The 27993-nt window shown below is 42.2% G+C and overlaps 1 protein-coding gene across 1 annotated transcript in view; it reads left to right on the top strand.

Annotated features, from left to right (window-relative positions):
- LOC115326954 (enteropeptidase) overlaps positions 1–27993 on the top strand; it is a 52945-nt gene that overhangs the window by 12823 nt on the left and 12129 nt on the right. Inside the window, 3 exon segments of the mRNA XM_042292054.1 lie at positions 1119–1383; positions 1471–1600; positions 27197–27507. Of these exon segments, the coding sequence (XP_042147988.1) occupies positions 1119–1383; positions 1471–1600; positions 27197–27507 (706 nt within the window).

Genomic DNA, 27993 nt, shown 5'->3' with positions numbered 1-27993 from the left:
GGCGCTTATTTTCCCACGATGTACCAACTGGCCCATCTAAGCATTTTATTACTCTGTTCAGTGAGAAAAATATTATGTGCAGTTGTTAATAGATGCATGGGCCGGTAGTTTCGCGGTACTCTTTAAGGCCTTCCCTGTAATGTAGAATAGTATATACATCAACAAATGTATATCAACAGCATATACCGAGTTACCCTTATGCGGTCTGTGCAGGTGAGTTATACGGCCAGGGGCACATATTATAGGGGGCTCATTGTAACGATCAGTCGGCGAATTAATTAAAATTCGCTAATTAACTTTTCAATTAATGAAAATAGAGTTATGGTGCCAATTAGAAACTTGTTGAGCGCCATTGGAAACCACTAAATCAACTCTTTTTATGAAGGTAGAAGACAGGGGCAGAATTTTACGGCGTTCTGAAAAAGCGCCCATTTTGGACGCGTTTCTAGGTTTCGGTTCCTTATCGAAGCGCATTTTTACGGCCGCGGTCCTGCTCCCTGGTGGTCGCGGCGCGAAACCACCCCCTCGGCTCCCTCGTAGGATCAGAGGAAGTAGGGCGTACGTGCGTTGCGCTTCTCAGCCACTGGGAAGCAGGACCATGGGCTCAGAGATGCGCCGATAAGAAACTGAAACCTAGTAACTCGTCCAAATGAAACGTTTCAACAGAACGCTTTAAAATGTTTCCCCTGCTTCATATCTTTCTAAAAAGTTTTGATTTAGTGGTTTTCGATAACGCTGAGCAAGTTTGTAATTGGAACCACATGTCTATTTTCATTATTTAAAAAGTTGATTAACGAATTTTTATTAATTAGCCCAATTATCGTTACGACTAGCCCACTATACCATGTTCCCCTGGTCGTATAACGCACCTGCACAAACCATATAAGTGTAACTTTTACGTTTTTTTTTAACAAATCTATTAAGTTAAAAAAAAACACAAAAAACACCCTGTATATATTTACAAACGCACGTGTGATAAGGAAGGTGTAGGTCACTGACCCGCGAGGTACGCCTTCCTCATCATACGCAAATTATAATGTTCGTTGAAAGCGAGGGATTGTGGCGTTGTTTATCTTACAAGAACCCTTTCATTTTCTTTTCCTTCTTTCCTTTGTTAGAGCTCGTGAGACGGCGAGCTTTGCGGTCTTCCTCGGAACTTCAAGAAAACCCCCGAAAAATAATTCTGGTTTTGTAGTTTCGATGTTTAGTTTTGAATTCGACGAGGATTACGAAGCATACTACGACACGAATAATCTTTCTCAATACGAAGTTGACACTGGTCAGAATGCGCAATACTCTGACGAACCAGTTTCCGAAGGCGTATTCATCGACGTAGATGAAGTATGTGCTGCGCATCAAAGCAACGATTGTACGGTGATGCCCGTAAGTACTTGGTCGACAGAAGAATCCAGTCCTATTTTTGTATTATCACTTGTTCATAATGGCCACAATTGAACAATGTTTTCACAGAAGGACATTGCACTAATAAAGCTCAAAGAAAGTGTTAATTTCACCGACTATATACAACCGATCTGTCTTCCTGATGACTCGGAAGACCCTCCTGACCACGCTCCAATCTACGTTGCCGGGTGGGGAATAGGTAAGATCCAGAATTTATTCGCATTAATCAAATGAGATAAGGTAGAACCCTGAGTAAACACAGTGTTTAAAAAAAAAACTTTTATATTTTGTATATGTATAAATCGTTTATTTAATTTTGTTTTCTTTCGGGCGGGATTCCAAAAAGGAGCCAGTGCAAAAGGCTAAGAAGACTCACAAGGCACTGCTCCCTTAAAGTTCACAAGTGCCTACATAAATTAGCCAAAAAATTGCAATGGGTTATAATTTACAAACTCAGAAATAGTTATCGGCCTCTTCCAGATAACATAAATATATATAAATAACAATAAAACAAAGAAATGCAAAATACTCACGAAACATGAATGGAGTATATGAATTCAAGCCGATAACGAAAAACCCCTTACAGCATCAAGAACAGAAACTCTATACGTTATTTTTTTATCTGTAATATAATGATATGCACATATTATTGAAATTTTATATCTCTGCCCACCAGTAGTGCTATGCATTTTCTTTTAAATATCGTAAATGATCGTGCCATAACTTATATCGGGTGTGTTATTCATCAAGTTAATTACTTGATATTGCGATCTTCTCTTTCCGTAATTAGTCCGGGTACTTCGAGCAACATCACGCAACGTATACGACGATAAAACTCTCTCGAATTAGCATAAAAAATTTCTACAGCAATGTGAGCCTTTTTGGACGCTATTCAGAGGCGTCAGATTTCAAGGTTCTCTTGGGTATATTTTCTAAACAGGGGAGGACAAAAGAGAAAAGAATTGTTGACGATCAAGAGAAAAATAGCTTAAGCAAAGGGTGGATTTAGACAAAGCAGGAGAGTGTGGTCAGCCTCTAGAATGTGATGATCTTTAGGCAATCTGCCTCTCTCTTAGAGAAGGACCAATGTTCTGCCTGAAGGTAGACCCGTCACAGCTAGACGTAGTGTCGAGCAGTCAGTTCGCTGCAAAAATCCCGCCAACCGAGAAACAAGGCTGCATTAATCAGCCGATTGGGACTGCGTCAACGTTAGCTACCGATGACAATGGGTTAGATAAAAGGAACCTAAAAATGTCGCTTTGCTCAAGAAATAATTTGAAGCTAAAGAAATATCTCTATTGCAGAAGACGTGTCTGGTTGATGAGCGCTTCTGCCTAACAACGGATTTTCAGAACAAGGTCAGGACGGCAATTGAAGGTTTCCTTCGGCCGTGCAAGGAATATCTAAAGCAACTAAAAAGAAAGTCATTGAGGTCCTGTTCGAACGTGAAATGCACCCAACGTTCAAGAAGGGTAGTGGGGAAGCTAGGGCGTCGCTGTCCGTCAAAGGGGCGATGCAACTATTTAAGTTCAAACAAATTTCCAGTCTTTTTTTAATTTTTACGTTGTTTATCTTACCAAAAGGGATGGAGAAACAGCTTTATTATTGTGACACATCAAGATTCCGCTTTGCAATACCAAAGCCAAGAACGGGAATTTTTCGCGATTTGCAGCCGCGGGTTGGCGGCCATGGGAACTAAGGCGTGACGCCAACCTGGGTGCATTGTAATACGTTGTCAAGATGTTCTATTATGTGTTCAATCTAAGGCTATCCTTTATAAATATTGTTTGAACATGAGTTAAGTGCGTCAAAAGCCTCATATCATAGACAAAACCGTACTACCGTATTTACTCGAGTAATAGCCGCACTATGTATGAACAAGGCCCTTGCGTCTACTTTCCCTCAAAGCACATATACAGCCGATCATCACGTTGCGCATAAATAACATAGCGAATAACCAGATCAAGAACACGAGTCTCCATACAAATGCAATCTTCACAGATGGTATCTTCGCGCGAACACGTTATCTCTGTCCTGTAAACCGCTGGAATCATGCTGTCGATCGCGGTGATTGGCAATCCGCGTGCTCCGCGGAAAAGCGAACCCTTACGTTTTCTTCATAAACAGTGCAGCTATTACTCGAGTAAATATAAAGTAAATTCAGCTATAGTGGCGCAACCCGCCCGAGGTGAACAAAACCCCTTCTCTCTCAAGTCTCACCCCGTCGCTACTACATCAGTCTGACTCCCTTGTGGCAAGGCAAGCGCTTCGCCTTCCCCCTCCCCACCCTTTTCTTCCCCTCTCCACGTCGCTCAGCCCAGCGTTCAAGGTCCCCATGTGAATCGCAAGCGGAGGCTGCGCTAGAGGACATTTCAACTTCACGTGAATTTTTTTATGTCGGGCATACTAAACATTGCGTAAATGAACGTTTCAGCGAGAATAACAGAGCTGTAAAAATAACTTTGTTAACTCCGAATTAGCAAAACACCTTCAAGGATTTAAAAAAAAAAATTACGGCAAATCGCTAGGCAATTGGGTAGCATACGTGAAACGTTTTAGTGTCAGAAAGTTTAGCAATAATCTGAGTCTTCGGACGCCAGACGCCTGCGTTCACGTCTACACTCGACAGTTGTTCCTAGAATGAAGCGATGCTACCGCTAATGAGGCTGATAAGCCTGGCGATCCTCCAGAGCATTTCATACTCTCGAGCTCCTCTCCCTCAGTGCGCACAAATGGTCTAGCTCCTCCTTGCCTAGCTTTCTGGTCATATGACCACCCTTTAACCAATCAGCGTCGAGCACCTTACTGCTCCTCTACCATCCGCCAGCCAATCAGTGTCGAGCCTCGCGGCCACGCTTTTTTTTGGGCTTCACAATATGCGGAACACCTAACCAAAGAACGTTTCACGGTAAAACGTGCGACAGAGCGTCTCAAGTTGCTATCTGCCGGACGTAGAGCGGATGCCCCGCAGGGCTTTCTCGCCAAATAGCACCTCAACACAGGCCGATGTGTCGTGACAATGGGAATAAAGAAAAATAAATGTGTAGTGACATGTTGGAAATACACTTTCCTAAAGTCCGACCTACAAAACGTGTTCCCGCGAGGTAGGAAACTCCTCCTCTCCACCTTACCCTTTTCCTCCTCTCCCACTGCTATCTTGACGAAGTTGGGACTCCTTTTATTCCGGCATCTTGGTGCTGGATAAGCCAGGATAAGCTCCCGGCTTATCCAGCCCCAAGCTGCAGCAACAAATGGAGTCTCCCCGCCGTCAAGATAGCAGTGGGAGAGGGTAAAAGGGAAGGGTGGTTAAAATTATTCTCCTGTCGGCCTTTTTTCTTTTTTTGACTCCCGCTTGTCGCAAACGCTCTCTTACTGCGATAGCCTCCCCCCCCCCCCCCCCCCCCCCACTGGCCAATCAGAGTCGAGCCTCGCGGCCACGCTTTTATCTGGGCTTCACGAAATGCAGAACACTTAGTCAAAGAGCGTTTGACCTTGTAACAGTGCGGCGGACTGGGACGCTACTGTGGTCTTGTTCAACGAAAAAAGTTGTATAAAAGGAGTGTTAGAGGAAGCCTTTAGGATTGCTTCAGTGGGGAATTCTACATGTTAGCCCTCAATGACGATGCAGCAACAAGAACATTTTTGCGGGTGCGAGCAAATAAAGAAAGGAAAACGGGTAGCGCTTAGATGATTGACAGTGTGTACGGGTGACCTTGGTTTGTGTGAGGGTTCAAGGGGGGTCAGTAGGAGAAAAAAGGATCGCCTGAGAATGAGGGTCACGGAATGACGGTCAATCTTGGGCCCACTTTTATTTTTTTTATGGGAACGACATCACAACTATTATGGGAGCCCCGGAAGGTGTCGTGTACGCAGACAATAGTAACGCATTTTTTCTTCAATTTCAAAAGCGTAATTAGAACTTATGGCAAATAGCCTTCTTACCGATCTATGAGTGTGGCTTCAATATAACAAATTGCTACTAAAAGTTTAAAAAAAAGTATATGGTTCTCGCTCCTACAAATAAATGCGACAACAGTAATATGGTAACATCAAACGAAGTTATAGAAGTTACTGAACAAGATTTTCTTGGTGTATGATTTAACCAGGAACTAAATTGGAGCACTCACGTAAATAATCTGAAGTCTGAGCTGTCCCTAGCAGTAAAATGTTCATATAATATACAAAACCTAATATCCTCATGGCAATATATATATATATATATTATTCAATATTTTACTTTAAGATCTGTTTAATTGTCTTTAAAAAAATTCTACGGATATTTGAGAACTACAGTGGAAGCCAAGAGACCTTCCCACCAACCCACTATTCGACAAATATTACCTACTGATGGAAAATTGAATCTAATACACTAAATTGTTCCAAGTAACACAAAGTGAAAGACCTATTCAAACTCTGCAGAAACAATAAAACATTTCAGGCTACAATGAGACGACCACCAAAATCCGCACAAATTACAAAAACAAATCAAGTCTCAAACATTTTAACTAACATCGAAGATCAGATTAACTGTAATTAAAATTTTGTAGGATTAAAAAAATATGAATCGGTTCTTTTGGCGGGCCAGTGGCATAGATTTTTAGTATTTACTATTTAATGTAACCATTATATATCTTTGTTTCTCCTTAGTATATTTTTAAGTTAGAGATTTTGAGATTTCAGTGCTTGTGCTAAAAAGCTTTCAATGTTGTAGTATATTTTTTCATCGCATAGTTTTAGTATCCTTTTATAGACTTCTCTGAAGTGTGTGTATGTTTTTGCTTATGTTAAGAAACGTTTTGAGTGTTGTGTATATTTTTTTTTAATCGCAGTTTGTGCATACTTTTATAAACTTTTCTGAAATAAATTTACGTTTTTTTTTTGTTTTTTTTTTACAAAGATATGTGCAATGTTGCTTAAGAACTGTAAAGGGGGCAAATACCTGGTCAGGCATTATCACGCCTTTAGTTCCATGGGGAAAGAGTCGTGATGATGCCCCCCCTCCCGATTCCACCGGGAGGGGGGCATCATCACGCTTCCCTCTCGGTGGTATCAAAAAAAGATCAAATAATGAAAAAAAAGAAAGAAAGAAAGAACTTTAGCAGACGATGTGGAGCGTGTACAAATGTGTGAGGGGACGCTAGATTTGGTTGACTGTATTAAGAAAGCGTGATAAACAAGATTTAGTAAACTGTCTGTTTTCTCCTTTTTTTGCCTCCGTCTCGGGGTTTAGTACGTCGATTAACAACCAGGTCTCCTGCATAATAACGGTGTCTTCGACGTTTCGTCGGCAGTAACATAGAACTTTCTTTTATAAATAAATTGTAGAAATTTAAAATAGTATACTTGATTTGCTTTCAAAATACAATGTTTAATATAATGTTATAATGTAATATAATGTATTATTATATAATATAATATAATATAATAATATATAATTTAATATTATATTAAATTGTATATTAATATAATATAATTTTATATTATATAATTCGAATATAAATTCGAATAAATTATATCTATTTAATTTATATAGAGGGAACATAAGAGAACTGAGTTCTCAGTTCTCTTATGTTCCCTCTATAATTTTCTAGGACTGGGCGTCGATTAAAAACTTTAGCCTGATTAATCGCCACTCTTTAATCGATTAATAAATCGATTAATTTGTTTTGTTCATTCCCTCGCAAACTACTTAAAGTACCGTCCAAATTACTTTTTTTTTGCTTTTGCAGAATGGGATAAACGGGGCAATGTACCATTTCATATTTTAATTAATGTGTATTTAAGAACAGTTAAAAGACACCCACAATCACACATTAACACTTCAGCTGGAGAGCTGAAAAAGTTTGATATTCTCCGGCAATAGCGAACTCATTTGATTCTTCACAACAGTCTCTACTGCGCTAAACGGACACTTGCACGGTGTTCAAGTGGCTGGGGCACGTTTACTATTTTCCGTTTGTTTAGAGCTTCAAATCTCGTCCCTACAGTTTAGTTTAGGCTGAAATTTCACCTAGAGTTTGCTCTTCATACAGGTGTACTCGTTCACGTATGCTAGGTGAAAGCGCTGAAGTTTTAGTTGTTTGTTCAAAGTTAAAGCGAGAAATAAATTAATCACGATGAAAGCATTAATCAATTAATATTTAGGTTAACTGATAAAGTCCGCAATCCTATGTTTTTTAATTATTTTAGAACATTTTTGTAGCGTTAGTAATTTTCTATTATTAGACATTGCTGTTGTACCCGAAATTAGACTTCCACAACATTTGTTTTTAGGGAAATAGAGAGTAATTCATTGTTGTAACGTGCATCCAGGAACCACGGTTTTTAAGTTACGAATAGAGCTCCTATAACTCAAGGTAATTCACTCTTCAATTTATTTCCCGCCCAAATTTTTTTCTTCACTTACCTGCTCTAATAGTACACTTTAAACCATATTATTGAGTGTGTCTATAAAAAAATTTTGTTGCTAGTTTAAAAAGCACATACTTAGTTTCGCTTGTTTAGACTTGTAGTATGCTACATCGTAGCAATTCGGAAACCTTCAAAAGATTAACGTTTTTTTCTTTCCTTTACACATTGTTGTGTAGCTTTAATAAGAACAACATAAGTTTCGTGTGCATACATTAATAATTTCGGAGTAGCAGGAACACGATATAAAATATGTAAACACGAAAAAGTAACGGGCCTAAAATGAGAGCCTTGCGGGACGCCATGCCGTGTTTTCCAAATTATTTGATACTATAATCTGCCAATGTTGACGTACTGCAAACAATTGGTTAAGTAGCCATTTATTAATGTGGGTGTGACACCGCGAGTTACAGAATTCCCAATTTCTTTCTTTATTAAAATATTGAGTTGAATGTCGTCAAACGTTTTCCTCGAATTTGAAAACAGGACAACTGTGAGCAGCTTATTTTCAATATTTGCAACTACTATGTCCTGAATCACTAGTAGACCTTGTTACGTGGATTTTGTTCTCTTCAAACCCGCATTGTGCATTTGATATTACATTGTACTTTGTTAAAAAAATATATATCGAGGGGAAGTTTTATTCTACTGTGGAATATTTCAGAAAAAAAAACTGTCAAGATGAAAATTGGCCTATAAGTTTCAAGACTTATTTGACTAACCCCCTTATAAATGGGGTAATTTTTGGCTAGTTTTGAATTCATTAAGCCAAAACACTGCAGGACTGTTGTTGCAAGTTAGACATTTATACCCGAACCCTGTAACCAAACTGAAAGAAAGACCAATGACGCACTTTAATTTTTACCCGCTTTCCAGGCAAGAGATAGGACCCCTAGCTTGGTTGTGTTGGTTGGGTTCATGCGCCCTTGTTCATCCATCCCTTGAATTGGGTGTAGTGCTTTAGGTTGAAATATAGCAGTTTTTAGTTAACGTTCGATCTTAACAATATTTAGTGAAGTTTGAACTTACTCAATGTGCCCTTTTTGTTTGCGGATTTGGACACAGCTTAAATACACAGCACGTAGAAAATTGATATACTTCTCCTGGAGATGGCCACTTTGCACGATGACACCATTTTAGTATACTAGAGGATAAAGGTTAAAGACAAAGGAGAAGAGAAAGACGATACCTGAGATGGCGTAAAATAAAAACGATTAAGATCGCTCAAATTGCAAATACTTATGTTGGAACTATTCAGAGTGTTAGATTGGCGGAGAAAGAACGAGATGCTACCGCAGGCCAGAGTGCCACGTATAAGAATCTTTAATCTCGTCGTCTACCACCAGCAGGTAGGCGTGCTGCTCAGTAGGTGGCCGGCCCTTTCATACCACATCTTCCTTTCTTAAGGAGAGTACCGCCTAGGTTGTTTTAGGCAGCGGCCACTCTTGCTGTGGGCGCGCGTGGTATCTTGGCATTCGTGTGAGGAGTCAGGCGCCGGGATTTGATCAATGTAGGGAACAAAATGGGTCCTGTTCCTCCGAACGGTGCCTTCATCCGTTTCTACGATGAAGGACCTTGGCTTCTGGGCTGGGTGCTGTACAGTGTACAGTACCTCTTCTCTTGAGGTCTACAACCCAGACATCGGTACCATCCACGATGTCCGCCAGGTCGCGAACTCCGTGGCGGCGATTGTATGCCTTTTCTTGTTGTTCCCGACTTTCTTTCTCAAACTTCTTTAGTCGATTAATGTCGGGGCTGACGCGAAGTAACATCTTGCTTGCTGTAGGCACGTTTGTTCGAAGCCGCCTTCCCATGAGGAGTTCCGCAGGACTGTATCCGTTCTTTAGAGGTATAGTTCGATACGAGAGAAGTGTCTTGTAGGGGTCTCCCGTTTTTGACATCGAAGTTTTTGATTATTTTAACTGCAGCTTCCGCTAACCCACTGCTCTGTGGATAGCGAGGGCTGAATGCCACATGTTTAAATCCATTTTCTCTGACAAATGTAAAAAACGCAGACGTCGCTACACGAGGAAGCTGGGGTCCGTTGTCGAAAACAACGACCTCTGGTATGCCGTGTCGGGAAAATATTGACTTGAAGTGCGTGAAAACTGCCTGTGTAGTCAGACTTTATAGTCGTGCGATTTCTGGGTACCGAGAAAAATAATCGGTCACAATTAACCACCAGTGACCTTCATGGTAAAAGAGGTCCATTGCCACCCTCTGCCACGGTCTATCGGGAAATTCAGTCGGAAGCAGAGACATTTTCCTGTTCTTTGACTTTTCAGTGCAGGAATGGCACGTTTTTACTGTCTTTTCCACATCTTTTTGTAGACCTGGCCACCACACAGAGCCTGCCGCTCTGGCTTGAGTCTTTACAATGCCGAAGTGACCTTCATGCAGAAGTCTCAAGAGTTCGGGTTGGCACTTGACTGGGATCACTACCCTTGAGGCGTAGAGAAGTAGATCATCCTCAACAGTGAATTGATGCAGATATTGATAGTAGGGCTTCACGTCATTTTCAAGATCTCGCCGGCTGGGCCAAGTTCGTTGTGTGTATTTCCTCCGAGCGGTGCCGAACGGTTCCGGGCGTGGGTTCAAATCCTACGTCTGACACCATGTTAGGTTGGCGAAAAAAGAACGAGATGCTACCACAGGCCAGAGTTCCACGTATAAGAATCTTTAATGTCGTCGTCTACCGCCAGCAGGTAGGCGTGATGCTCAGTAGGTGGCACGCCCTTTCATACCACACAGAGCGCGCGAGGACACCAGAAAGGGAAGCAAGAGGAGCAAGCACGCACGCAACCAAGCCATTGGAGCTGCCACGACCACGGCCGCTTGATCACGAGCTGTGCACTACGACAAGAAGACAAGATGGATGAAATGGCTCCCGAATGATGTTGACGTTTCTGTACCCGATGTCGGACAATTAAAGTAGTTTGCTTTAATAGATCAAAGAGTCGACCTCAGACAAAAATTTACAACACCTTACCTTTGGTGCAGTCGACAGCAGCCCCGTGTAGGATATAGATCCAGTTATAAATATTTTAGGACTACCGGTCGGGAGTAGAAAGCTTCCACGAACAAAACGCCTGTCAACTTGCCGGGTGGTCATCACTTTTGTTTCCACCAATACAAAATTTGCACCTAAAGAGCGCGTTTTAAGGTGTACAGCAAAATATAACATTATACTGCATAATTTTCAACGTTTGTTCGAAAACCCTGAAGCGTCCCTCAGTCTGACCAACGTGGCGACAAAAGTGTGACGTCAATGTTTGTGCAACTTCTTCGTATACTGCTGTTACAAAATTAGTAAACGATGCGCTTGCTTGGAGCCACGACGGTAATAATGCGAGGAGAACGAACTTATAAAGCCGGACACGTTCAATGGCAAAGCGGCGGCAGTTGCTATCTTACATGAATTTTAACGAGATGGGTGTGCGAAGAACGTACGCACAAGAGATGAAGACAGAATAAACATTCTAGGAATCTACTTATCAGAAAACGCTCTCCTTTATTTTTCTTGCCTTTATTCTTCTTTCCTTTATTTTTCTTTCTTTTATTTTTATTGGAAACTGAAATCTCTCGCACTCGTCAACCCTACGCTACCGGAGACGTCCAAAGAAGTCCTACTCATCTGGCTTATCAATTCTAACAATCCTACAGGGAGCTGGTCAAGATCACGACCTACTGCAATCCTTAACCACACGCAGAAAAAGTGTACCAGCGCGAGCCTTGTAGCACAGGCCTCGGCGCTATATGACTGTGCGACTCTACGTAAAGGTCTTTTTGTTTCCCATGGCATCCGCATATTTATTGATATCGATGCCCTACGTCCTTCAACCCCATATGTTCTACTGTCTTGTCTCCCCCTCGGCATACGGCACACCGCGTATCCATTTCCTCGTTTTTTTTCCCTTATGTCCTAGACATCAATACTCCTGTTCTAGCCTCAAATAGCAACAAGCTCCCCGGTAAATTATCATACCAATGTTCCTTCGTTATTTTCTGTTTCCGTCCCCTATGCGTAGTTAAAGTTGATTTTCCTTGCATTCTTTTTTCCCATATTTGTCTCTCGGCTTCTTTTACTTCTTTTTGCATAGAGGCAGTCTGCTACGCCCCAGCACTTGACTGTTGGAATTCGAATTTCAGTTTCCGGGTTCGGTTTGTCGATTTAGTGTTAAGACTTTTGATATATAGATGCTTGTATGCCTTTCTCGCCCATCGTGTATCCTTCATTGTGTCTAGCCTTTGTTCAAATCTCAACTTACAATCGTCTATCTTACCTCGAAAGACGCCCAGCCATGTCTCTTTCCATTCCTTCATTTGGTGTGTTCCCAACGACTCATGTGCCAGTCTGCCCACCCCCCTCTGCCGGATCTCTAAACTCGACTGAACTTCAGATTTCATGCATAATACTGCATTGCGAAAGGACAACCTCGGCGCCATAACTCCTTTCAACATACCCCTGACGACTTCATCTCTATTTCAATTCCCTAGTGCCCTATGCTTCAGTATCGCTGCATTTCTTTTTTATATCTTCAGCATATTTTATTTCTGTTCTTCTAAGTGTTGTTTTCCCTCATGCAGCAATACTCATAGGTATTGATAATGTAGATGCTTGGGCAAGTTGCTAATTCATGCTTTGATGGAACAGCGAAGATGAACAGTCACCCTCACATGCCCACAAAAGGAGACAGACTCGCAGCGCTGACTTACAACTTCGTCCTATATTTCTTCTTCCTCAAATCTTCAACTTCTTCACCTTTGCCGTTAATGAGAACAATTTCAATTTTTTACACACCAGAGACCAAACAGCCAATAAACATTAATACATAAATAATAATTAAATAAATAAAAGACAACTAAAAATACTATTAAAAAATTGAAAATTAAAAATTAAGCGAAAAATTTTCTCATCGCTATTGGTGCTTTGATGACATCTCTAGATAATCCAATAGACCCTTTCCGAAATTCAGTCAAGCCACTTTTATCACTATCATCATCTGTGGAACGGCATCTGTGCCATACCAATGGCGGCCTTCTAGTGACTGATAAAGGAAGACGCTGAAGATGCCCCTCAGCGGATCTTGCGAGGCCTGTACATTCAGGGGATTAGTACGACGCGACGCGGAAATGGAACACAAGAGCTATATACGTAAGCGTTTATTTCTAATAACTCAGATTCAGTCAATCTGTGGGGGACACACGATCGGCTTTAAAGCACTTCGGCGTATGGAATTTCTTGGAGGTAGCTGAGTGGGTTGGAGCTTTGTTCTGAATGCAGGTTCTTGGTCACAATCGAACTAAAAGTGATCGAGAAAGAACTCACACTGAACAATTCCTTCCGTGACGTTGACTTGCGAAAGTCACGGTGCCGATACAAGTTCATTTCCGCCATTGATATGGCAAAACCTAAACTGCTTTACAAACCACCAGATGGCATTGAATTTCGGAAAGGGTCTATTCTTTCTTTGACAAAGCTAAGGATAATACACTAACACATTGGTTGTCCAACCTGGCTATTTTTTCAGCTTCGATGATCTCTCTTGGCAGTTGATTACCACTTCTGGTAATGACAGTGCAGTTATTCAGGTCCGCCGAACACCTGCAATCCCGGCAATAGATGCCTAGATTTCCTGATATTACTCTGTTTATGTTGTAATGATGCTCTCGTGACCGGTCATTGAGACACCCCCCGGTCTGCCCGACATACTGTTTTCCGCATGAGAGGGGAATGGCATAAACCACCCCTTCAGAGCATGGAACAAACCGGGAGTGGTGCTTCTTGGTACAACCTAATTTCATATCAAAGGAAGAATTGACTTTCTTACATAAACTGGAGAGCTTGCATGGAGCAGAAAATACTACGTTAATGTTTACGCGGTTGCCTATCTTTTTAAGACCATGAGAAATGTGGTGAATATAAGGCACAACCGCTGGCCTTTGGTTTCTGTTCCTCCTGTTACGCTGGATTAAATTGGGATTTTTTATTTTCTGAAGAAGTTTTTCTGCGACAGATATTAATACGTGATTAGGGTACCCCCCTGATACTAGCCTAGCTATCTGCGAATGAAAGCTGGTTTTTACAGTATGTGGGCATGACCTTGTGATTGGATTTTTAAGGCACAGGTTGACTACACCCCTCTTAACTAATCTGGAGTGGGCCGATTGAAAATGGAGGAGTGGCTTTTTCCCCCTCGGAGCGTATGTCCAACAAGTATGATGAGAAAGAAAACACAGTCTGAGGTCTAAGAACCTTAGGGACCCTTCAACCGGAAGTCCATGGGTTATGTCCAAGGGATCCAAAGAATTCTTAAATGTCGAGAGGACATTGGACACAGTACTTGAAATGTCGTTGTCATCAGGAGCCAAGAAAATCAAAAAGTCATCTGCGTAGCAGAACACTTTCAGAACTTTTGAAGTGTCCAAACGCCTTGGTAGGTTGTTGTCCTGATGTGCTAGGTATAGGTCACTAAGGCGAGGCGCAATGCAGTATCCAATGCAAACATTTTTCGTTTGTGGGTAGATGTCTCCATCCCACGTGGTGAAAGTTGATTTCAAATAGACTGTAAGCAATTCAAGAAAACCGCTTTGGGACATTCCTGAAGCATTTTGGAAGGCTATAATGCCGAAAGAGTCAATGCAGGCTTCAATGCACATTAAAAGTCTTTCTTGGGGTATAGCATAATACAAGTCTTTGATGTCAATAGAGAAGGCGATTGTTGTTGTGTTCATTTAGGAACCTAATGACTTCCTCTGTGTTGTTTAACAAGAAAGGGTCGTCAACTGTCAGCCAGTTGAGCTTCTCTTGTAAAAATAAGGCAACAGTCTTCTGCCAGGTCCCCCTTTCCGACACTATTACTCTTAAGGGACAGTCAGTTTTGTGTGTTTTCGCACTGAACATAATTTGTAGACTCAAATTTTTGCTTCGGTCGATGGTGGGGCAAAGCTTCTTCAAGTCGAGCTTCTGACATATTTTCTTGGCCTCACTTTTTACTCTAACTAACGAAACGGCAATGTGGCGGGTGAAAACAGAGTCGATCGCAGCTAAGGCTTTTTCTCCAAATCTAGCCTTATGCAAAATCACGAAACCTCCTTCTTTGTCTACCGGTAGGATGGACATCGACTTTTCTTTCAAATAGGTCTCAACTCTCTCAATTGGCATAGTTGAGCCTGGCTGTCTGTATCTAGTGAGTAGGTCAATGCCTTCAGATATACAACGCTCACTTTCTGCTTCTGGCGCCCGCCTGGACACTTGCCTTACCAAAGAGAGGAGTTCCGGTGCCGACTTCGTTGGTTCAACTGCGAACTTTGGTCCAAGGCTGAGAACTTAACGCACATACTCCGGCAAATTAACGTCTCCTACAACGTGCACTGGGTTGCGAAATGATTGCCCTTTTTTGGGAGTAATCAAACGGAGGTGGCGCAACGTGAGACCCCACAAGGTCTCAGTTGATCTTTTTATGGTGGTCGAAAACTCACGCCATTTTCTTCTACCAATAGGAGGACTTACGTTTTCACACAATTGAAGGTAGAGGCATTCCTTGTAATGCCGGGTCTGTCTGTGCCACTCGGATTGCAGGATCTTGCATATCTTTTTCCATGGCCCCACGATGGAGCGAAGCCACCAAACAGGGCCAGAACTTCCGGTGGTAACAGCTTGACACGAGCGCAGTAACCGTAGGTCCGCGCTTGACAGATTGATATGACAATCAGGATGACAAGGAAGCTTCTTAAAAGGGCCCGATGTACTAGAATAGAAGCTTGATAATGTGGATGCTTGGGCAAGTTGGTAATTCATGCTTTGATGGAACAGCGCAGATGAACAGTAACCCTCACATGCACACAAAAGGAGACAGACTCGCAGCGCTGACTTAAAACTCGGTCCTATATTTCTTCTTCCTCAAATCTTGAACTTCTTCACCTTTGCCGTTTATGAGAACAATTTTAATTTTTTACACACCAGAGACCAAATAGCCAATAAACATTAATAAATAACTAATAATTAAATAAATAAAAGACAACTAAAAATACTATTAAAAAATTAAAAATTAAAAATTCTGCTCCATGCAAGCTCTCCAGTTTATGTAAGAAAGTCAATTCTTCTTCCGATAGGACATTAGGTTGTACCAAAAAGCACCACTCCCGGTTTGTTCCATTCTCTGAAGGGGTGGTTTATGCCATTACCCTCTCATGCGGAAAACAGTATGTCGGGCAGACCGGGAGGTGTCTCAATGACCGGTTACGAGAACATCATTACAACATAAACAGGGTAATATCAGGAAATCTAGGAATCCATTGCCGGGATTGCGGGTGTTCAGCGGACCTGAGTAACTGCACTGTCAATGCCAGAAGTGGTAATCAACTGACAAGAGAGATCATCGAAGCTGAAAAAATAGCCAGGCTGGACAACCAATGTGTTAGTGTATTATCCTTAGTTTTGTCAAAGAAAGAATTGGATTATCTAGAGATGTCATCAAAGCACCAATAGTGATGAGAAAATTTTTCGCTTAATTTTTAATTTTTAATCTTTTTAATAGTATTTATAGTTGTCTTTTATTTATTTATTATTAGTTATTTATTAATGTTTATTGGCTATTTGGTCTCTGGTGTGTAAAAAATTTAAATTGTTCTCATAAACGGCAAAGGTGAAGAAGTTGAAGATTTGAGGAAGAAGAAATATAGGACTGAGTTTTAAGTCAGCGCTGCGAGTCTGTCTCCTTTTGTGTGCATGTGAGGGTGACTGTTCATCTGCGCTGTTTCATCAAAGCATGAATTACCAACTTGCCCAAGCATCCACATTATCAAGCTTCTATTCTAGTACATCGGGCCCTTTTAAGAAGCTTCCTTGTCATCCTGATTGTCATATCAATCTGTCAAGCGCGGACCTACGGTTACTGCGCTCGTGTCAAGCTGTTACCACCGGAAGTTCTGGCCCTGTTTGGTGGCTTCGCTCCATCGTGGGGCCATGGAAAAAGATATGCAAGATCCTGCAATCCGAGTGGCACAGACAGACCCGGCATTACAAGGAATGCCTCTACCTTCAATTGTGTGAAAACGTAAGTCCTCCTATTGGTAGAAGAAAATGGCGTGAGTTTTCGACCACCATAAAAAGATCAACTGAGACCTTGTGGGGTCTCACGTTGCGCCACCTCCGTTTGATTACTCCCAAAAAAGGGCAATCATTTCGCAACCCAGTGCACGTTGTAGGAGACGTTAATTTGCCGGAGTATGTGCGTTAAGTTCTCAGCCTTGGACCAAAGTTCGCAGTTGAACCAACGAAGTCGGCACCGGAACTCCTCTCTTTGGTAAGGCAAGTGTCCAGGCGGGCGCCAGAAGCAGAAAGTGAGCGTTGTATATCTGAAGGCATTGACCTACTCACTAGATACAGACAGCCAGGCTCAACTATGCCAATTGAGAGAGTTGAGACCTATTTGAAAGAAAAGTCGATGTCCATCCTACCGGTAGACAAAGAAGGAGGTTTCGTGATTTTGCATAAGGCTAGATTTGGAGAAAAAGCCTTAGCTGCGATCGACTCTGTTTTCACCCGCCACATTGCCGTTTCGTTAGTTAGAGTAAAAAGTGAGGCCAAGAAAATATGTCAGAAGCTCGACTTGAAGAAGCTTTGCCCCACCATCGACCGAAGCAAAAATTTGAGTCTACAAATTATGTTCAGTGCGAAAACACACAAAACTGACTGTCCCTTAAGAGTAATAGTGTCGGAAAGGGGGACCTGGCAGAAGACTGTTGCCTTATTTTTACAAGAGAAGCTCAACTGGCTGACAGTTGACGACCCTTTCTTGTTAAACAACACAGAGGAAGTCATTAGGTTCCTAAATGAACACAACAACAATCGCCTTCTCTATTGACATCAAAGACTTGTATTATGCTATACCCCAAGAAAGACTTTTAATGTGCATTGAAGCCTGCATTGACTCTTTCGGCATTATAGCCTTCCAAAATGCTTCAGGAATGTCCCAAAGCGGTTTTCTTGAATTGCTTACAGTCTACCAGAAATCAACTTTCACCACGTGAGATGGAGACATCATACTACAAACGAAAGGTGTTTGCATTGGATCCTGCATTGCGCCTCGCCTTAGTGACCTATACCTAGCACATCAGGACAACATCCTACATAGGCGTTTGGACACTTCAAAAGTTGTGAAAGTGTTCCGCTACGTAGATGACTTTTTGATTTTCTTGGCTCCTGATGACAGCGACATTTCAAGTACTGTGTCCAATGTCCTCTCGACATTTAAGAATTCTTTGGATCCCTTGGACATAACCCATGAACTTCCGGTTGAAGGGTCCCTAAGGTTCTTAAACCTCAGACTGTGTTTTCTTTGTCATCATACTTGTTGGACATACGCTCCGAGGGGGAAAAAGCCACTCCTCCATTTTCAATCGGCCCACTCCAAATTAGTTAAGAGGGGTGTAGTCAACCTGTGCCTTAAAAATGCAATCACAAGGTCATGCCCACATACTGTAAAAACCAGCTTTCATTCGCAGATAGCTAGGCTAGTATCAGGGGGGTACCCTAATCACGTATTAATATCTGTCGCAGAAAAACTCCTTCAGAAAATCAAAAATCCCAATTTAATCCAGCGTAACAGGAGGAACAGAAACCAAAGGCCAGCGGTTGTGCCTTATATTCACCACATTTCTCATGGTCTTAAAAAGATAGGCAACCGCGTAAACATTAACGTAGTATTTTCTGCTCCATGCAAGCTCTCCAGTTTATGTAAGAAAGTCAATTCTTCCTTTGATATGAAATTAGGTTGTACCAAGAAGCACCACTCCCGGTTTGTTCCATGCTCTGAAGGGGTGGTTTATGCCATTCCCCTCTCATGCGGAAAACAGTATGTCGGGCAGACCGGGGGGTGTCTCAATGACCGGTCACGAGAGCATCATTACAACATAAACAGAGTAATATCAGGAAATCTAGGAATCTATTGCCGGGATTGCAGGTGTTCAGCGGACCTGAATAACTGCACTGTCATTACCAGAAGTGGTAATCAACTGCCAAGAGAGATCATCGAAGCTGAAAAAATAGCCAGGTTGGACAACCAATGTGTTAGTGTATTATCCTTAGCTTTGTCAAAGAAAGAATATACCCTTTCCGAAATTCAATGCCATCTGGTGGTTTGTAAAGCAGTTAAGGTTTTGCCATATCAATGGCGGAAATGAACTTGTATCGGCACCGTGCCTTTCGCAAGTCAACGTCACGGAAGGAATTGTTCAGTGTGAGTTCTTTCTCGATCACTTTTAGTTCGATTGTGACCAAGAACCTGCATTCAGAACAAAGCTCCAACCCACTCAGATACCTCCAAGAAATTCCATACGCCGAAGTGCTTTAAAGCCGATCGTGTGTCCCCCACAGATTGACTGAATCTGAGTTATTAGAAATAAACGCTTACGTATATAGCTCTTGTGTTCCACTCCCGCGTCGCGTCGTACTAATCCCCTGAATGTACAGGCCTCGCAAGATACGCTGAGAGGCATCTTCAGCGTCTCCCTTTATCAGTCACTAGAAGGCCGCCATTGGTATGGCACAGATGCCGTTCCACAGATGATGATAGTGATAAAAGTGGCTTGACTGAATTTCGGAAAGGGTCTATTGGATTATCTAGAGATGTCATCAAAGCACCAATAGCGATGAGAAAATTTTTCGCTTAATTTTTAATTTTCAATTTTTTAATAGTATTTTTTGTTGTCTTTTATTTATTTAATTATTATTTATGTATTAATGTTTATTGGCTGTTTGGTCTCTGGTGTGTAAAAAATTGAAATTGTTCTCATTAACGGCAAAGGTGAAGAAGTTGAAGATTTGAGGAAGAAGAAATATAGGACTAAGTTGTAAGTCAGCGAAGCGAGTCTGTCTCCTTTTGTGTGCATTTGAGGGCGACTGTTCATCTGCGCTGTTCCATTAAAACTCATAGGTATTTATACTTTACTACATGTTCTATTGAAAAGTCTTAAAGTTTCGGTGGGTCCCCCTTCTCATCGTTATGAACCATTATTCCGGACTTGTCGCAACTGAAATTTACGCCCAGACTGTCTACTTCCTCTCCGCGGGCCTTAATCAGCTCCTGTAACCTATGCTGGCTATCTTATAACAGTACAATGTCGTTTGTGTAGAACATTTATGGTATAACTTGGTTTACTTACCCCCCTCTCTCCATATATGATACATCAAAACCTAAATTGCACTCTTCTAGTTTCTTTTTCATTCTACTCAGGTATATCATAAAAAGCAGAGTCGATAAGGGACAACAACGCCCGAGTCCTGTTTTTATTTCTGCCGGTTCTTATTTCTGCTTCTCGTGCTATAACAACATTAATATTTGGGATGATAATGCAATTAATGCAAAGGTACAAGTGAGCTGGACAAGAATAACGGTCATAATCCCTGGAGAAGGGAACACGGAGGAGAAAGGGCAAACACAAATCTCCAAACAAAACTAGATGACTTGTGCGCGAATGAAAAAATCCGCCTGGTCCTGATATTGAACAAGTAACCTCTCCATTTCTATTGGAGCGCTCTACCAACTAAGCTAACCAGGACAAGGACCAGGCGGATTTTTTCAGTCGCGCACCAGTCATCTAGCTTTGTTTCGAGATTTGTGTTTGCCCTTTGTCCTCCATGTTCCCATCTCCAGGGATTATGACTGTTAGTCTTGTCCAGCTCACTTGTACCTTTGCATTAATTGCATGATCATCATAAACTAGAATGCAGGCAGTTCAACCCCTGTTGGTGTTAGACTGGTGACAGCTGTCGAAACCTGTTTGCTCTACTGACGTCTAACTCCTATTTAGCTCAGTTGGTAGAGAGCTCCACTTGAAATGGAGTGGCCCGTGGTTCAATACCAGAAGCGGCGGATTTTTTCAGTCGGGCACCAATCATCTAGCTTTGTTTGGAGATTTTCGTTTGCCTTTTGTTCTCCTTGCTCCCTTTCTCCAGGAATTATTATCGTTAATAGTATTTGTGTATATTAGTTGTAAAGGACCAATCAAATTCGCACCTAAATCTAACTGTCTCAGCAGTATGCAGAGTTTTTACTGACTCAGATTGTCGTAGTTCCCTTTAATGTCTAGAAATGCTGTCCATAACGGTTGTTTTACTCATCCGTGCCACCTCTATAAGTTTAGTGATGATGAATAAGATATCATCTAATGTTTTATCTCTTTTGAACCCGTTCTTTATCTCACGTAAAATGTTTTCTGCCTATTATACCATTCGTCTTTCTACTACCTGCATCGCTAATCTGTAGAGGACCGAAGTTACTGTTATTGGTCGGTATTGATCTTATGCTATCCTTACCTCCCTTTCCTTTATATAGTAATCTCATTCTGCTTAGTTTACAATCATTGGATACTGCTCCCCCATTATTATTTAATCAGTTTCCTGTCTGAGTATTAATTCCATTTTTCTTCCTAGTGTCTTGACTAGTCCCATTCCTATGCCATCTAGGCCTGTCGCCGTTCCAGACGGTACTTTACTTTCTGCTCTGTCTTATTCCCCCCTTAGATCCAATCGTCATTTACAATCCTAGTATTGCCAGACTACGACCTGATGTACGAATTTTGTCCAAATATCTCATTATATGACAAAGGTGCCGTTCTGTACCAAAAGGCACAGATAGAAAAACGTCCGAACCACCAGCTCAGTGTCCTCGAATACTACGTTCTCAAAAACACGAGGAAACCTATAGAGCTTTGCATCCCTTATCATCCGGGCGAAAACTGCTAAGTCACTGAGTTGTGGACGCATGCGTAGCGTCCGATATACTGCACAGCAGATGAACAGAGCGTGCTCAGAAGGTGTTCCACAGCCCAGCAGACAAAGATGGCAGCGCGCAGAAGGCGCTTTTTGCAAAAGTCTATACAACGAACAAAAAGAGTTTTCGCAATGGTCAAGGCTCTGGTGTACTTCAAAAGTTGCCTCGAAAGGCGCCACTATGCTAAAAATACTTGTAGTTCACAAGTATTACGTTTTTAAAAGTAAACTGAACAATATCAAAATATTTTTTGGAAATGTTCGATTGCATGTAGCCACTTTTTATTAGCGGGTCCTCAGAATTTTTGCAAATGTTTGTAGGTCTCATAGGTCGTTGACACGATTGAAAGTGAAATACTTTTTTATGTTCTTGCACATTCGCGCCTTGTGCGTTACAACACATTAAGTCAACGTTAAGTTGGGCGAGCATTCGGACGCTTTAAATAGGGCTCTAACTGAATACATTCCGAATATGTCACTTGTAAATAAAAATAATAGACGAATAATTTTTCACAGCTAAAATTAATGTATAAGCTGGTTTATAAACCGATGAATTAAAGTAAGCCCAGTTTTGGCAGTAACGCGTTGCAAGTAACGGCGTTGCCAGTAACACGTTACTTTTCTCGGTAACGTGGTAACGTATTCGTTACTTTTTCAATGCAGTAATGGGTAACGTATTTACGTTGCTTATTTCAATAAACGGGCAACGTATTTACGTTACTCGTTACTATTTTTTCTCAAAAGCTAAAAAAGTTCGCTTGGAATATTTGCTTCTTTCATTTCGCCAAGTTGTATGTAGGGTTCGGAGTTTTCGGTTTAAACCGATAAAAACCGATAAAAGTACGCCGAATTCAACTTGGGAAATTCGGTTTTAACCGAGAAAGGTCAGTTTTTAGGTTCGGTATTTTCGATTTAAATCAATAAAAACCGATAAAGGTACGTCGAATCCATTTTCTGAAAATCAGTTTTAACCGGAAACGGTCACTTTAACCTTCCAGTCGTACCGCAGAGCCGTGGCGAAAAAGTGGAACGACAGTGTCTATCGAAACGTTTCCGAATGTATGGGATACACGGATGCCATCACGACGTTTTGGTTTATTGTGCGCATCATTGATCAGAACGTAAAGTCCGAAATGCCCCATGACTTCGCCATGTATGGGCGTGTTTTCAAACTCGTTGTAAGGAAGACTGACTTGATGCAAGCTCTGCATGTTGTGTTGTGCTTCAAAACGTCGCACCGTGCCTCTTTTGGTGCTCACAATTGGTTGATTGGCCGATTTTGACTCAGTCAGCGCTTCATCTGCTCAGCCTGCCAGTGTCCAGTGTTAGCGTTGAGAGGGCATTTTCGAAGCTCAGTGTCATATTAACAGGAAAGAAAGAGCGCGGATCAACGAAGAGAACCTGGGAAAGTACATGCGTGTGGACTGTAATAAGATCATGCAATCCTGATATACAGAAGGTGAAGTTCCGTGTTTTTTTGGGCATAGGCTTTATATCTGATTTGTTTTTAGTTCTGTTTTTTTTTTATTGATTCTTTGCAGTTGCACACATTTGCCAAATGAAGTGTCCATTTCTTTTTCAATATATCTGTGCCGTTATTATTTGAGTGATCAAAAATATCAGAGCTACAAGGATCATCTGATCCGGTGTCCGGATCAGATGATCCTTGTAGCTCTGATATTTTTGATTTATTTTATATACACCGAAAAAAGCCGATAAATTTTGGTGGGCATAAATATACGCCGAAAAAAACAGAAAATTGAATTTTAAATTAAACACCGAAAAAAGTACGCCGAATTATGAAAAAATAGAAACCGAAAACGCGGAACCCTAGTTGTATGAAACCTTGCGTTTTTCGAGTTTTTTTTCTTTTTCGCGTTTTTACTTGTGATTATATAGGTGGAACCGCAGAAAGGATGAGGTAATTATTATTATGCTAAGTTGTTATGGACATTAACTTTCTTGAAATATGGCGGTTATGCATGCATACCCGTAACGTGAAACAACAAAACGTTTAATTCCCAAATAAAAAGTAACGCAAAAGCAAAGTGCGTTCCTTTTTTCAGTAACGGTAACGGCAACGCATTCCTTTTATTTTCAATTAAGGTAGGTCGGTAACGCGCTCCTTTTGCTTGCAAGTAACGAGTAAAGTATTTCGCAACTTTTAATCGGTAACGCCTACAACTCTGAGTAAGCCTAACCCGAACTAAAGCTTATTTGGGAGACTTAATTTGATCGATGCTCTAGTTGACTGCCGGGTGTCCGAAGTCTTCGTACATTGGAATGTAAAGTAAACATCTGTGGCACTATTATACTTCATTTCAATTTAAGTCCAAACGCAGCCGATGCTACGAGCGCGATCATGTGGCCATAAACAGTGCTCGCCCCACACGAGCGCACGTGCTTGGCAGGGACGCTGAAAGCTCGGAACTGGCGCTTGTAGCATCGGCTGTGTGTGGACTTCAGCTGAAACGATGTATTTGCCTCGAGATTCGATCGACACAGCTGATGCGGTGAAGGGCAGAACTACGCTTTGTTTTACACTTACTTGGGGGAAAACGAATGCGACGCACGCGAGGCCGAGGCCATGGGAGGCGCTAATGCAGCGCTGGCGCACTCGAATCAACTGCTAAGAGCTCGTGTTCTGTACCCTTGCCCGTACTCTGTGCCGTTAGTGTAAATGACTTGTCTCCATCCGCCTTGTGGAGAGATAGAATCACCACGTGCCTCAGAGAGAACCATGGATAAACAAAAGTACGCTTCCACACAATTCAATCTGGGTTTCGAGACCAATAGTGTACAACGCTGTCAAAGCTACTGGTGCGAGCATGGGATCTGACCTCCAGATCCTTTGCACGCGTTTCTCGCGCAAACGAAATCATAGATGAAGCCACGCGCTCGCGCCAGTAGGTTTGACAGCGTTGAGTATACTAAGTATGAAACGGAGTATAGAACAGAACAACCGAAATATAGCACTTCTCCGATGTTGAAAAATTTAAGTATGCAAAACAAAATGAGAGGGCGGTATCTGGATATTCGAATTAAAGCCACTTCATGTTTCAAAGGTAGTGCAAGGCGCGTCGATGCAAGAGGCACGTGCAACGCGCAGCCCTTGGGAAGAGCATGGCGGCACAGCGCAGCTCTGACCTAGATTTCAGACGACATGTTCTTCCCAGAGGTGGCGCGCGGCACGTGTCTCGAGCATTTCCACAGCACCGAATGGCGCCACTATTCCCAGGATAGAGAGACTTTAATCCGAATGACTGTCGATTGATGACCCCTACGTTTTCTATGTCACTCATGACTACAATGTTTTATTAATGCTCACAGAGTTCTATGTTGCTTTTATTTCGCGACATATAAGAAGCGTAAAAACTCGTTCACACACTTGCGACAGCTTATGACCGAATGCCCTACATCCCATTGTGACCTTTTACGACTAGTTCAGAGCCGTATATGCGGAGGGTTCGGCCAGTGGGTCTGGCGACGAAGGTGCCGGAGAGGAGGAAAGTGAAGGAAAGGGAGGAGAGCGCCGAAGGAGCGAGAAAGAAAGAAGGGAGCAAAGAGGAGACGACCGCCATCCTGACGCAACGCTGTCGGCGCCGAGCACTGTTACGCTAAGCGTCGTCTGCTACGGGCTCATTTCTGCTTCGCCTGCTTTCAAACGAGGAGTAACCTCATTCGTTAGCTTTTTAAGCAACCGAAGAATAACACTGTATCATTTTTTTTTTTTTGCCAGAGCCTGCCATATAATAGGGAAGAACCGAAATTTGGATGTCGATCCCATGGATTCCGCCGGGCGAATGAATGAAAATGGAGGCCCTCCCCGCTCAGCTGGGAGCCGCCGGGAGTTCACGCGCATGCACTCACGACTCTAACTCTGCGCCGCATGCTGATTGGCTCACTCCGGAGGGGGGCGTTACGGAGGCGAGATCATAGACTGGCCAAACTCTCTCCATATATGGCTCTGGACTAGATAACACACTGGCATCCTCTTTCCGGTATCCGTGGAACGCTTGGCATGTCCGTATATTTCCAACAATTTTTGTGCATCATTATTTCTTTATTGACTTTAGAAAAATCCCCATGTTATAAACGAGCGCTTCTCATAAATAGTACGTACACTCGCCAACAAAGCAAAAAAGAAAATGACAAACACTTAAAAATTTCTGTAATGCGAAATTAGAGCGCAGCTCTTGAGGAGGAGGAGGAGGGGAGGGTACGGAGGGAAGGGTATGCCCCCTCCTCCTCTCCTCCTCCATCTCCTTCAGCCCCTCCTCCTCCATTTTGTTTCCCCGCTAAATTTAGCGGGTAAATGACGTCACATTACTTGGTGTCACGTCAGCTAAGAACAAATTCACTTTCTCCGCTAGATTTAGCAGGAACATTGACGTCACATGCATGACCTCATCGCTCATTCAATTTCCTGCTAAGTTGAGGTCATGTGACGTAAACATCCCCTCTAAAACTAGCGGATTAACTGAATTTGTCCGCTAAATTTAGCGCAGAAACTGAATTTCCCCGATAAATTTAGCTGGGAATTGAATTGGTGTTGAGGTCACGTAGCGGGGAAATGAGTTGGTGTTGAGGTCACTTGACGTCAATTTTCCTGCTAAATGTAGCGCGGTTTCGCAAACGTCGACGCCGCGAAACACGGAAACAGGCGCCTAAGAGCTGCGCTCTAAAAAAAACTTTCGCTCAATTGCAATGCAGTTCTAGCTCCACCTCATAGGTGGCGCCGATGTGCAAGTGTGCTATCTCGTAGAAAGTGATTGCAAGAACTCGGTCGTAAGTAGCCGCATATGTGTGAACCAACCTTCACGGGTTTTAATTGGACTAGTTGGTTTAATGCTTCTGCTAATTTGGACAGGTGAGCGATTTAGATGAAACACGCCTGGTAAGCTAGAAATAAACAAAAACAGGGTTCTTCTTAAGTTTTGTTTGTTTGTTTGTTGTGTGTTTCGTCCAACTTATTCATCTGTCTACATTGACAAGATCAGAAGCTTTCTGAATTATTCTGTGTGTTTTAACCGCTGCACGGTGTGAACATCCCAAGCCCTTTTTAACACTCGGCCACCGACTGGGGAATACTGCCTACAGTTGGGGTCATATAACATTCCCGTCGTAGTACTGAGCCGCAGTGCCACTGCTCATACACCATACAGAAGACGTAACGTTCGCTAGACGTGTTGACATAAATATCTGCGGACAGGCCTCAAATATTTTCGATGCATGTTTCCTTCGTGTATTTATTTGCTTGAACCATGTCAGCCGCCGGTTTTTGAGGAACAATGTGACGGCCATACAAGGAGGAGACACGCCTTGGACAGTGTCTACAGACAGTCTTTGGTGTGGTGTATTAGCAGTGTGACCACAATATTAGCTATACGTTAATAATTTAGTAAATGGTATTAGGTCTGTAAAGCGCATTAAATTCCGGAGTTTTGCCGTACAATTTTGTTTTTCACGTGATTTTCTTATAAAAAATTACCATATTTGACGGGCGCTCATGGCAGCTTCTATGCTTCCATGTATTTCGACTAATGTTCCAAGTATATTCGGCCGCATTGTGAGAACAACGAATTACAACTCGATGCATTTTCCTTTCAGTTATTGAATATATGGATGATTTGGAAGTTCCGTTTTATACCGAGGGATTCTCGGCTTCTGCGTCTGCTGTAAGAAACATACAACACGGAAAGGAAGGTGCACGGGAGATTGTTGAAGAAAACGCCGCTGAATCCAACGGCGATGCTGGGACCGACACGAAGGCGAGCCGGACGCTCGTGCAGGTGCTCAGGGATGACCTGATGGAGGCGCGAGTGAAATATATTTCGAATGAAGAATGCGGTATCATGACCGATAGCTGCATTCCAGAATACACCCTGTGTTCTAAACTGGACCTGGGAGGGATATGCCATGTAAGTAAATTTCGGGAGACGGTTGTATTGACAGTTCGATATGTTTTTGAATTAAGGCCGGCTCTCACTTGCAACGAAGCGCTGATGTAGCACTGCTCACGTGTCGTCAGCTACTTTTTGCCTGCCATGAGCAGGATCACTTTATGATTTGCATAAAGTGAGGTCAAGGCCGTTTCGTATTTATAGATAACCAACTCGCGAGGAAAAAAGTCACCCCGAAAAAGACTTAAAGGCGATCATACGGTCAATTTTTCGCTCTTGGAAAACGTCAAGCTACTCGCAGACTCTGAACAAGTTTCTTATAAAGCCCTACATGACAATTTTTACCAGTTCCGTGCTTTATTTGAATTGGCACGAGTAAAAATATTAAGGATGAACTCACTGCTTTGCACTCGGTCTTCCAATTGATGTTTTCTCCACTATCTCGATTGTGTCACATGACATTCTTGAGCTCTACTTTCACAAGGTTCGTCGGGCGCTGACTGG

This window comes from Ixodes scapularis, unplaced genomic scaffold (genome assembly GCF_016920785.2).
Source record: "Ixodes scapularis isolate PalLabHiFi unplaced genomic scaffold, ASM1692078v2 PGA_scaffold2__306_contigs__length_199485367, whole genome shotgun sequence".
Lineage (NCBI taxonomy): Eukaryota > Metazoa > Arthropoda > Arachnida > Ixodida > Ixodidae > Ixodes > Ixodes scapularis.
This window is presented reverse-complemented; position numbering and strand designations above follow the sequence as displayed.